Below are 12,527 nucleotides of genomic sequence, written 5' to 3' on the forward strand. Positions count from 1 at the left end.
TTTGTGCCTTGGGGAAGTTTTTAACCTAAGCTGGTAGAAATAAGCTTAGGGGGTCTTTCATGCGGGTCCCCACATCTGTACCCTAGCGTTCAGAGTGGGGAGGGAACCTGACAACAGTATTAACTGAAGTGGCTTTAGATCTCTTGATGAACAAGGCTCTATTTTCCATTCTAGTTCTGATGACCATTCGTTGTACCTCAGACTGCACTTTCTGGAGGGATAGCTCTCTCCCACCATGCTGTCCATGCTAACCATCCCAGAGGATAGGAAGTCTGACTCTGTAGAACAGTGTAGCCCTAACACTAAAGTATGTTTTGCCTGAGTACGGATGGCAGGTTTGGACCCATTACTACAGCACTTGTCGCAGAGGTTAAGATGTTGAGGAATCAATCTTTGACAATGTAGGAACATGGTGATTGCCAGAATAGATTAGACCCACATCCATCTAGTCCAGCATCCTGTCTCAGACTGTGGCCAGTAGCAGCTGCTTCTGAGGAAGGTACAAGAAATGCCATAGTGGGCAGAGGTGGGACAGTATGCCCCCAGGGAATCACAGAAATGTAGGGCTCAAAGAGACATCAAGAGGTCATTAGTCCATCCCCCACGCTAAGGCAGGATTAGGTATCCCTGGGCCCATCCCTGACAGGTGTTTTTCCAACCTGTTCTTAAAAACTTCCAATAGTGGGGATTCCACAACCTCCATAGGTCACCTGTTCCACTGCTTGACTATCCTCAGAGCTAGAATGTTTCCTTCTAACCCCCAGGATATAGAAGTTGTTTTATGCCCCAAGGCATGAGGGCTTATATCACTCTCAACCTCTTGTTGTTAGTTTAAACTCTACTATTATTATATCTATTTCATAGCAAGAGACTGAAATGAAACGCAAGCCAGTTTTGTCAAACATCTCTTACTTTAATATCCCTGTAAAACAGGAAACATTTATATGTTCAAACAGCTGCAAAGATGATGCACATGTAAAAAGTGGAGCAACACAGGGTACCACCAGGATTGTCTTTACAAATCCAATAGGTTTGTTCACAGCCATCTTTGTACAAAGTCCAGAATGTTTCCATTGCAAAACTGGTTTAAATCAGTTTAGTACAAAAAGTGAATTGTGCATTAGGTTGTGCAATTTTATCTTACAAAGCAATAACATGTACAGTGCAGTAAATAAAACCAAAGTGAAAGGCCAAAACTCAATAGAGGTAACAGATTTATGAACATTTGGCTAATGATGCTTGACAAATCTGTGCAAATAACGGCTACTCTAGATGCAGCATGCAGAGAGTAAAACAAATTCATAATGCTTTCTAGAAGGCTAAAACTCAGCTAATTCAAGATAGAACACCAGGTTTACAGCCGTGTAAATCTGGAGTTGCTCCAATGACTTAAGAGGAGTTCTGGATTTCTATCACTGTGACTGAATCAGCATCTGGCTTACACTGTAAATTCTATTCCCAGTTACTCTTGGTTTAGCCCAGTGTAGCTGGGGGCAGAAAGCAGAAATTGACCTGGAATCTTAGAATAACTTTATAAGGATGCATTTTTCTGAAAGTCAGGCTTTTAAGTTGTATTTAATGCCATATTCCTCTTCCGCCATAAATTTATCACTCTGATCCATAATAAAATGAAACAAGAGTATTTATTATTATCTTGTAGCTTGCAGAGTGGCTTTGTATGCAAATACCTCTTAATATTACTACTGTCTTGAAATCAAGGAAGCAGTTTTTATACACATATTGCTGTTAATGTATTTCACCACTGTGTTGCCTATTTTTAACCGAAGGTAATCTTCTGTTGCATAGCTAATAATTCTACTTCCATAAATATAACCCTCTAGGCAAAGGAGTTACAATAATATCATAGCAGTAGTTTGCAATTTACAAACATGAACAAATGAACCCCCACAATGCCCCAGGCTGTGAGGTAGGTAAGATATCCCAGAGAGTTTTCCAGTTTAATGCAGATTTCAGTCTCATGGGATGAACTGGAGGGGAGGAAAGGGGAGAACAGGAGAGATTTACTCAAACTGGAACTCTCAGAAATTCAACCAGCTTTCACAAAAAAGATTATAGTACAACAGAGCTATTTAATGTTGCTTAAGGACCAAATTCAACCCTCCTGCCCCCGAAATCAATGGAGCTTTCCATCGACTTGAATTGGAGCTGGATCAGGCCCTCAATAAGGGACTATTAGGTAGTAAATCAATGGGAAGGGAAGAATTGCATGTTTACTATGACAATTATATATACACAGACTCACAGAGCTGGTTTAGTAATACTTTCCCTTTGACATGGGCACAGAATAAAAGGAGCCAATGATATCTAAACAGCTGATATTGCCAGTGATGCTGATCAATTCTTAAGTCAGTGAGCCAGCGTATCAATAATTTACCAACCTACTTTATGCTGATTTAGAAATGCTTTAGAAATCAGCATTTCCTAACACAGCGTGACAAGCAAGATAGTGCATGCAGTACAGCGCCTGTCCGTGCTGGTCTGGCTGCCCGTTAGAATAAGTCTCCAGTAGCCGGGGGCTCTCCAAGATGAGTGGCAATAGCAGAGGTTCTTATTGGAGGAGACGGGATTCCATGGCTTCAATGTTCTGCAGCACCTGCAGCACTACTTCGTAGCAGAACAGGTACTGGTCCTGGACATGTGGAGAAACCCAGTGACATTCCATAGACACATACATAGGACGGCCTGACTTGGGAGCACGTCTGTAACGTGAATATAATCTAGGGCTGCAGGAAACTTGGGGAGATTCTCCTTCCCCTCCACCACCCACTCTCTTGTTTTCTGTCCTCCCTAGCCTTAAGGCCAGTGCTTAATTTCTAAGGAAAGAGGTACTAGGGCTCAAGCAATTTTTTTACATTCATAACTAATGCAGCAAGCCCAGAGGGGCCGGGGCTCTGAGCTGCCAGGCCCAGAGGGGCCGGGGCTCTGAGCTGCCAGGCCCAGAGGGACCGGGGCTCTGAGCTGCCAGGCCCAGAGGTGTCGGGGCTCTGAGCTGCCAGGCCCAGAGGTGTCGGGGCTCTGAGCTGCCAGGCCCAGAGGTGTCGGGGCTATGAACTGCCAGGCTCAGAGGTGCCGGGGCTCAGCCCTCACAAGCCCTGGCACAAATTAAGCACCACTTATGGCCCCGATTCAGCAGAGCACTTGAGTATATATTTAAGTCTCTTGAACTTCAATGGAAGTGAAGCCTATGCCTTGCTGAATCAGGGACATTAGACAAAGTTAGCCTGGTCTCAAGGTGGAGACCTTACCTTGGTTTGAATCATGCCAAATCGCTGAAGCCTCATCTCTCTCACTATCTGCTTGATATTGAACTGTCAGGAGAGAATGGTGTTATTTCATTGCAGGCCAAGTTATTAAAAAGAACATGCTTGATGGGGAAATGTAAGATTGTTCCTTCGCTGCTTTACTATTAATTATTGTCCCGACACTCAACAGAAATCAGAACTTACTACCATTTCCTTTTGAAAACTGACTTGAGTTGATTTACACCAGGGCGAATTGGTGTCCCTCCCCAAGTAAGCCCATGGTAATATTTATAATGATTTGGTTTAGATATACTCACACATAGACCTTTTTCAATGCAGCTCAGCAAAATATCAATACAAAGCAGAACCCCGCTCCTTCCAATCCCAGCGCTGCAGTGGGCGGTTATGGGGCCCGTCTGGTGAACTTTTCTCATGTAGCGAATGAATTTTACGAGATGCTCTATCAGTCTGGGAGTACCATGATCTGGCCAAGTGGTAAACTGCAGGTGTTTTACGAAGCGTTTCTCTCCTGTCTGGAAGAGAGCGATCACCAATGTGAATTTCATTGGAGGAGTTACTCTTGTAAAGTCAACCAGAAAACTAAGGACTGTGGCTACTCACATGGAATAAGCAATAAAGAGAGACCCTGCTTTCAAGACAGATAGTGAGGGATTAGGACTAACCATTCTAAACATTCACAGAGACATTGTGGCACTTTAATATTTTTAAGTGCTCTGAGATCCTCAGATAGAAAGGACTATGAAAGTGTTACAAGTTATAACAAGCCATATCCTGAAGCTTTGTAAGGACTTACGTTCTCATGTTTTTAATAATTTTTCTTCCTGCACAACAGGCATTTAACATCTGATGTGGACTTTGATTTCCTCAGCAGTAATTCATTGTTGCACCTGTATAAGTACCCTTGGGCTCTTGGAGGTTTCACACAGGCATTAAAGAAGAATAAATAGGCTTCCATGGGTCAGTGTCTGATCTTCTTTATGCCAGTGTAAATGAGATCAGCCTCTTTGGCACAATCTACTTCTCTTCCTGGTTTGAGCATTGGGCATCTGCACTGACTTTGTAAATCTGGCCCACAGTTCACAGGTACTGAGCTGAATATGTTCCCAAAGCGTACAAACAACTGCCAGGTAGGGATCTCTACTGCAGTGTTCTCCATAGTGCCTATCACTGTTAGCAGCCATAATGGGCATCTTGGGATACTGAAGGAGTGGATGATGGGGATACTGCTTTAGACAAAAGACCTTCACCAGAACCTTCACCCAAAACTCAAAATGAACCTTTTGAGCTCAAAACTTTTCCATTAACTTTTGTCTATCCCATGGGATCCCTGCATCTCATAGTTCTGGTTAGGGCTGACAGTGAAATGTACTGGTGTCATAAATATAAAGGGAAGGCTAACCACCTTTAAATCCCTCCTGGCCAGAGGAAAAAACCCTTTCATCTGTAAAGGGTTAAGAAGCTAAAGATAACCTCGCTGGTACCTGACCAAAATGACCAATGAGGAGACAAGATACTTTCAAAGCTGGAGGGGGGAGGGAAACAAAGGGTTCTCTCTGTCTGTGTGTTTCTTCTTTTGCCGGGACCAGAGCAGGAATGCAGGTCAGAACTCCTGTAAAGGGTTAATAAGCAATCTAGTTAGATATGTGTTAGATTCTGTTTTGCTTAAATGGCTGATAAAATAAGTTGTGCTGAATGGAATGTATATTCCGGGTTTTGTGTCTTTTTGTAACTTAAGGTTTTGCCTCGAGGGATTCTCTATGTTTTGAATCCGATCACCCTGTAAGGTATTTACCATCCTGATTTTACAGAGGTGATTCTTTTATTTTTTCTTCAATTAAAATTCTTCTTTTAAGAACCTGATTGCTTTTTCCTTGTTCTTAAGATCCAAGGGTTTGGGTCTGTGTTCACCTGTGCAGATTGGTGAGGATTTTTACCAAGCCTTCCCCAGGAAAGGGGGGGTAGGGCTTGGGGGGATTTTGGGGGGAAAGACATTTCCAAGCGGGCTCTTTCCCTGTTATATTTGTTAGACGCTTGGTGGTGGCAGCAATAAAGTCCAGGGACAAAAGGTAAAATAGTTTGTACCTTGGGGAAGTTTTAACCTAAGCTGGTAAAAATAAGCTTAGGGGGGTTTTCATGAAGGTCCCCACATCTGTACCCTAGAGTTCAGAGTGGGGAAGGAACTTTAACAACTGGAAAGACCAGCCTAACTGTATGTCTATGCGAACTGGAAGCAGGAAGGACTGGACATCTTGCCCAAGAGCCTGTTCTCATCCAGCAGATTCAGGAATCTCCGAACGTTTGGACATCACTAGTTTACCAAATTCAGGGTCCATTTTGGTCAATTTCATGGTCATAGGATTTTAAAAATCATAAATTTCATGATTGAAATCTGAAATCTCACAGTGTTGTAATTGTAGCGGTCTCAACTCAAAAAGGAGTTGCGGGGGATTGCAAAGTTATTGTGGGGGGTTTGCAGTACTGCTACCTTTACCTCTGTGCTGCTCCTGATGGTGGTGCTGCCTTCAGAGCTGGGCAGCTGGAGAGTGGCGGCTGCATGCCGGAAGCCCAGCTGTGAAGGCAGAGCCCCCACCAGCAGCAGCACAGAAGTAAGGATGGCCTGGTATGGTATTGCCAACCTTACTTCTGCTCTGCTGCTGGTGGGGGCTGCCTTCAGAGCTGGGCCCTCAGTCAGCAACTGCCACTGTCAGGCCACCCTGTGCTGAAGGCAGTGCAGAAGTATGGGTGGAAATATTGCAACCCCCTTAAAATAACCTTGCAACCCCCCTGCAGCTCCCTTTTGGCTCAAGACCCCCAATTTGAGAAACGCTGGTCTCCTCTGTGAAATCTGTATAGTATAGGGTAAAAGCACACAAAAGACCAGATTTCATGGCAAGAGACCAGATTTCATGGTCTGTGACCCGTTTTTCATGGCCATGAATTTGGTAGGGCCTTAGACATCACATGTGGCTGCTTCTCTGAACTGAGTGCGGATTGCCCATCAGTGCAGCCAAAGAACCCCCCACCCCCACACAGTCATCCTTACTGAGGACAGAGATTTATAAAGGTCCTAATCTGAGCACATCCTGCAAGTGCCCTCAACACCCACTGCAGTTAAAGGCCTTCAGTTCCTGTCCTGAAAACTGCAGGGCCAGATCCACGTTTCTGCACGGAGCTAAGGAAAAATCACCCACTCTATGTGCACTCCTATAATTCAGGTTTTCATAAAGGTGAAAAATAATCAGAAAATCCTACAGAAGAAACTTACTCAACACTGCACTAAATACTGCCAGAGAGATACAATACATAGTGTCGAAGTCCCCCTCTTCAGGCATACAATAAAATATATTTAATTTACCTGCTTGTTAATTATTTCTATTATTCGGATGATAAAATATTCCAAGATCTGGTAGTTGTCCAGCCTCAGATGGAATTCACTGAGGTCTAGAGAGTCCTGTGGAGGTTCAGGCCAGTATCTGTGACACTTGACTTTTCCAAGCTCCACTTCTTTCGTCATCATGGCAATCACATCTGACTCATTCTCCCAAATCATTTGCCAGAAATCAGCCACAGTGCAAGGCAGAGGCCCCTGTGCTGAAATATAGAAATGTTCCTTTTCTCCAATATGCGCTCGGATGTAACTTGCATTAATATAGCCCTTGGTTGCTCCAAGAGGAACCCGTGTTGCATCATCTGGACAGAAAGAAAAAGTCCTCTGAAGTTTTGCTATTTCAGCTGAAGATCCAAATTCATGTCTCTGTCTAGGCTCTAAGGGGAGCTTGAACATCAGGCAGTTGAGTGCTGTCTCAGTGATATTCATGGTGCATTTGGCTGGCCAAGCAACATTAATATCCCTGCTAACAGGCAATTTCTACAATCATATTATATGATTCATCTCTTCCTGCTAAGAACTATATTGTTTCTTTAAGGCACTTCTGTCACAATCTGACAGGCCTTATAACAGGGTCCTATGGTAATAGTCCAAAACACTGCAGTTCACCTACTGTTACCTGAACCAGTACTATATGATACTGTAAAGTTTCTGTAACACAGGGAACTTTAAAAACATATTTCTCCAATATTACACAACACTGCAATGCTCCCGTTGTTGCAGATTACAAAGAGGTCTGTGTGTAAATGAAAATGGCATACTGCTCTCTCTGTAAATAGTGAACGTTCTGCTGTGGCAATCAAATCTTAATTCCAGAAGCCAGCTCCAATTGGTAGTGAAACTTTTGTGCCTTGCTTGAATTGATCAATGGGGATTTGGGGTCTGTGGGTTGGATCAGAAAATATTTATGTTCTCAGATGCTTTGGAACATAGGAAAGAATTTTACCCCTTTTCGGGGGCCTCAATCATGCTGGGACAGAATTCCACTGTATCACAGTCATTTGACTGGCTTTAAAGCACAGCCATTACAGTTAGGGTTAAATCTTCCTGTGCAAAATTTAGGAAGAGGTTCTACGGAGACAGAGAAGGGACTAAACCCCCCATTTCACCTCCCACCTCTCCTGCACCCCTGGGGACAATGTCTGGGGAATCTAGACAGCAGCAAATTCATTAGCCTTACCCTTGCCCTACTCCCAGAAACCCACTGTAGAGGGGAAGAGCAGGAACCCCTCGTGGAGCTGGGCTCTGTATCACTGAAGGGGTCAAAATCTCCTGCATGAACCCCACCAATTCTACCCACTGCCCATGTACCAGATTCCACTGTTTCTGGAGCCCCTGACGACAAGAGGAGGGACTAGATTTGCCTGCTATAACTCAGCCTACTAGCTGTTTTCCTTGGCTCCCATGTATTCCTCAAGTGTTTTTAAGCCCCTTTAGTGTACTTGCTTACATGGAAGGATATCTCGGTATCTGTTTTTCTCCCGGTTTTCTGGCGCTTTCCCAACTTGGCAGCCATCGAGCGGTTTCATGTGTTCTAAAGCCTAGATCAAAGGTAGATAGTCAAGACACTTCATTTCCTGCCTCCAAAGAGAAGCTGCAGGGTTAGCATTAGGACTCGCCATCAATGTATGTGACCTATGACTAGGAAACCGAGTTTCGTTTGGAATACACTCAATATGCTCTACTCTATATTTTCAGGTAACACAGAGGCCCAAAAGCAAGGCACTTTCATTTCCCACCTTCTAAATACTTTGAGAGACCAGTGACATTCTTCAGCCCCCATGAGTGAGTATTTCCAGGGATTTCCCACGAGATTTCAAACCAAGGTCTGAGAACATCATTGAAGATCCCATGGCATATTCGTTAGTGAAGGGCGTGTTCATTCTGGTGTCTTGGCCACATTCCAGCATGGGTAATGAACAAGCTGCTGCCCTAAAAAACACTTGTAATTGCTAGCACAGAGCAGATGTCGCATTTCCACCCCAGTGGTGGCTGCATTTCAGTGATTGGGGGAAGTGATATGTATAGGGCACAATTCAAAGGTAGGTAGTGTAAGTTACGTGATCATAAGTGTTTGTACATAGGTATAATGTTTAACTTGATATAACAAACACATCAAAGAACAGGAAGGTGTCAGTTAAAGTAGTTTCATTGACACCTTTTTGCACTTTCTTGTAAGTTGCTTTTCCTGTTCCTCGTTTTTATCGCCCTGGGGTGAGTTACACCAACTTACACTCTCCAATACCTACTTCCACCCTATTATCGACGTATATGCTACACTAGGGGTTATCAAATTTCTTTACACCGCAACCCCCTTCTGACAATAAAAATTATTACATGACCCCAGGAGAGGAGACTGAAGTTTGAGCCTGCCTGAGCCCCGCCGCCCTGGGTTGGGGGCCAAAGCCCAAGAGATTCAGCCCTGGGCAGGGGGCCTGTAACCTGAGCCTTGCCACCCAGAGCCAAAGTCAAAGTCTGAGCCCTGCTGCCTATGGCTGAAGCCCTTGGGCTTTAGCTTCAGACCCGTGCCCCAGCAAGTCTAACGCCAGCCCTGGCAACCCCATTATAACGGGGTCACAACTCACTTTCGGGTCCTGACCTACAGTTTGAGAACCGCTGTGCTACATACTTTTGAATTTGGCCCACGATCTGTAAAGCACTTGGCAATTCCACAGTGTGAAAGGAGCTCTGGACTAGTAAGGGTACCATGGGCCCAGACCTCATTCAGAGAAAGTGCAAACTGGTTTTGAATGACGGATCAGGTACAAAGAATGGCCTTAAAAAGGGACTACATCTTGTGTGACCAGACCCACAGGACTCAGCTGATAGCTGCTGTAGGACAACGTAGCCAAGAGTGACCTAGGGCACCCTCCTGCCTGAGTCACTGATAGATAGGAACTTTAGAGGCTGTTAGGCTTGTGGGATGGTTAGCAAACACTACACACTTCTGTCAAACACCGTTGTGTTGGCGGGATTTTGTTACCGGACGGCAAGAGCTGGACAGGAGGTAAAAGGAACAAAGGAAAATATAAAATAGGAATTACCATGGAGACCAGGGACAATTACCAGATTCTTCAGAGGAAGGTCCAATCTTGTAACAGACAATTATAGAATAACTTGTCCTTAAGGGAAGTTTAAGGCTAGCCCCCATCAGTCAATGGTTGGCTTATGCTCTGAAGCAGAAGAGTTTATAACTTTTACCATTTTTATCCCAGCTATTGTAACTTCACATGTTCTCATTATCCATAGAAGTGTCTAATCCTCTTTTGAATTCACAGAATCATAGAACTGGAAGGGACCCTGAGAGGTCATCTAGTCCAATCCCCTGCACTCATGGCAGGACTAAGTATTATTTAGACCAGTGGTTCCCAAACTTGTTCTGCCGCTTGTGCAGGGAAAGCCCCTGGCAGGCGGGGCCCGTTTGTTTGCCTGCCGCGTCCGCAGGTTCGGCCGATCACGACTCCCAGTGTCCACAGTTCGCTGCTCCAGGCCAATGGGAGCCGCTGGAAGTGGCGCGGGCCGCGGGACATACTGGCCGGGGGACATGCTAATCTTTGAGAGATTCAGTTTTTTTCACACATAACTCACTTTCCCAGCAGTGCCAAACACTTAGGCCTACAAAAGCAAAGCAACACATCTCACCACAAACTCTTTCAGGATCTCTTGTTCTTCAATCTGCCTCCGAAGGCTCTGGATCAGAACTCTGAGACGAGACCTCAGATCTTCCCCAGTCAGTGATGGCATAATGTGAGTCAGCTGAGTCAGCTCGTCTTCAGAAACAAGTTTTCTGCCTACGTGTTGACAACAAAGAGAGGATGAGTTTAATCTTTGTAGTGCAATGCGCACACACTGCTGGCTTTGAAAAGGAGGGGATTGCTAATCTTCAGTTTCTTTTGCCACCTACTTTTTGGAAGCAGAATCCAGAAACAGTTTCTCAACCTCGTTTATGTTTCCAGCTGACACAAGCATAAGTCAAAACCCTGGATCTAAACACCCCCAAATTTCATGGAAGATGGATTCTGAGCCAAACACTGAAGCTCATGGCCATGTGCATTTGCTAAACACAGCCTAGACTAAACACAATGCAGAACTGTATACTTCAATGCCTGCTTACACTGGTGCAAAAGACTCCACCCACATCTTCACTGTAGATCCTCTACTTCCTACAAATTAGTGCGGTCACTTTCCTGGTGCTAGGAATAATTACTGTACGTTAACTTTCCCCCCAAGTCAGGAAATATATCATGTTCTGTTTGTACCTCTTCCTCCCATTCCAGCCCAGGACTTACAATTTTTCAGCATGTTGGCTGCACCAAAGCAAAGATTATTTTTTATTGGTTGTAGCCCTACCTGAGGTAGGTGTCCCAATTTGAAACTGTGGTCTACTGAGCACATGGGTAAATGGTTAAGAAACCTGCATAAATGTCAAATATTCATACATGAAACACTGCTAGGTCAACGGAATTTGAAGACTCACATTTGGTCTATCTGAATTCTCGTGGGACAATACAGTGAGTCTATGTTCAGACCGCTGGTGACACTGGAACCAGAGATGCTGGTTTGAGTTACTCTGTAGCGCTAACAGCAAATGGAGATTCCTCGTTAGCTCAAGTTACAAGGGCCTGTAATGCTGGAGCAGGACAATCTAAGCTCTATTCCTGCCGTTGCCATGAAGTTCCAATGGCCACAGCATGCAGCATAATGATGAAAGTTGTGTTCCAAGAAGCCACAGGTGGGATAGACAGAAAGAGCCTCAGCTATTTATATCAGTGTAGCACCTAGAAGCCCTACTTACAGACCAATAGTGTTAGGTGCTGTACAAACACAGAACAGACAATCCCAGAATGGGCCTAATTCTGTTGAGCTCATTAAAACTACACTGGGGATCTGGGCCAGTATGTTAAAGAAAAGAGAGAGCCTTTCACACATTTACCCCTGGATAGAACAGAAATCCTCCGGGCCACATCATCTTCCTCACTTATCCAGCTGTCAGTCTCAGACTCCTGACTGTCTGTTCTAAAGCTGCTTTCACACGTGTAGTATTTCTGTGATCTGTAAAGCAATGCTCAGTTAACATTCTAGTTGGGAGTGGGAGCCACCATTACAATGAAGGCTGCATAAGCGTTTGAGTTCTAAGCTCCGTTTTAAACCACTCAGCACTTTCATGAACTTTCTATTTTCAGACACTGGCATGGGTTCTGGATGACAGAAGTCCCCCACAGCAAACGTTCCCTTTGTCTGTAGCAGTGTCTGTAAATACAGCAGCTAATGGTATCCGCTGCTAACTTTATGGAGCTTAATTTTAAAAGGTTGAGGAGACCTTATATGTAAATCCAAACAACTCTTTAACAACAGTTTAAGCGTGGTAAAGTTATGAGCAACTGAAAATAGGGTCTTATAATAGAAGAAGTGCTAACCTACCTTAGCTAATAGGCAGAGCTGGTAGGGCCTCCTAAAATAAATATCCCCCCAGAGTGTTTTACAGCATGGAAAAGAGATAGCCCTGAATCGAAAGTCCCAATCCAAACACCACTTCACTTTGGAAAGTCTGGATCTGAATCCAAACTTTGAGGCTACTTTTAACGATTCAATGGGCCAAACCAAAACCCCAGATCTAAATCACACTAAACTTTGGGAAAGTTTGGATCCAGATCCACACTTTTAGCTGGGACCCATTTCCAGTGTAAATGGTGTATTCTCTATAAGTTGAAATATTTAAATCATGCTGTGAGGACTTCAGTAACCCAGCCAAAGGTTATGGGTCTATTTCAGGAGCATAAGAGGGTCTATGGCCTGCAATGTGCAGGTGGTCAGACTAGATGATCATGATGGTCCCTTCTGGCCTTAAAGTCTAT

General features: G+C 44.3%; 1 protein-coding gene across 3 annotated transcripts in view; it reads right to left on the bottom strand.

Annotated features, from left to right (window-relative positions):
• Positions 1-892: 892 nt before the first annotated feature.
• The window catches only part of FRMPD2 (FERM and PDZ domain containing 2), a 129,522-nt gene continuing 117,887 nt past the window's right edge, over positions 893-12,527 (bottom strand). For all 3 annotated transcript variants that reach the window (XM_048858767.2, XM_075130728.1, XM_075130727.1), the window contains 7 exons: positions 11,606-11,724; positions 10,315-10,463; positions 8,123-8,213; positions 6,640-6,974; positions 3,581-3,796; positions 3,267-3,329; positions 893-2,650 (listed from right to left, as the gene is read on the bottom strand). In XM_048858767.2, coding sequence (XP_048714724.1) covers positions 2,570-2,650; positions 3,267-3,329; positions 3,581-3,796; positions 6,640-6,974; positions 8,123-8,213; positions 10,315-10,463; positions 11,606-11,724 — 1,054 coding nt within the window. In that variant the 3' untranslated portion in view covers positions 893-2,569. The remainder of the gene's footprint in view (positions 2,651-3,266; positions 3,330-3,580; positions 3,797-6,639; positions 6,975-8,122; positions 8,214-10,314; positions 10,464-11,605; positions 11,725-12,527) is intronic.

The sequence above is a fragment of the Caretta caretta genome, chromosome 7 (genome assembly GCF_965140235.1).
Source record: "Caretta caretta isolate rCarCar2 chromosome 7, rCarCar1.hap1, whole genome shotgun sequence".
Lineage (NCBI taxonomy): Eukaryota > Metazoa > Chordata > Testudines > Cheloniidae > Caretta > Caretta caretta.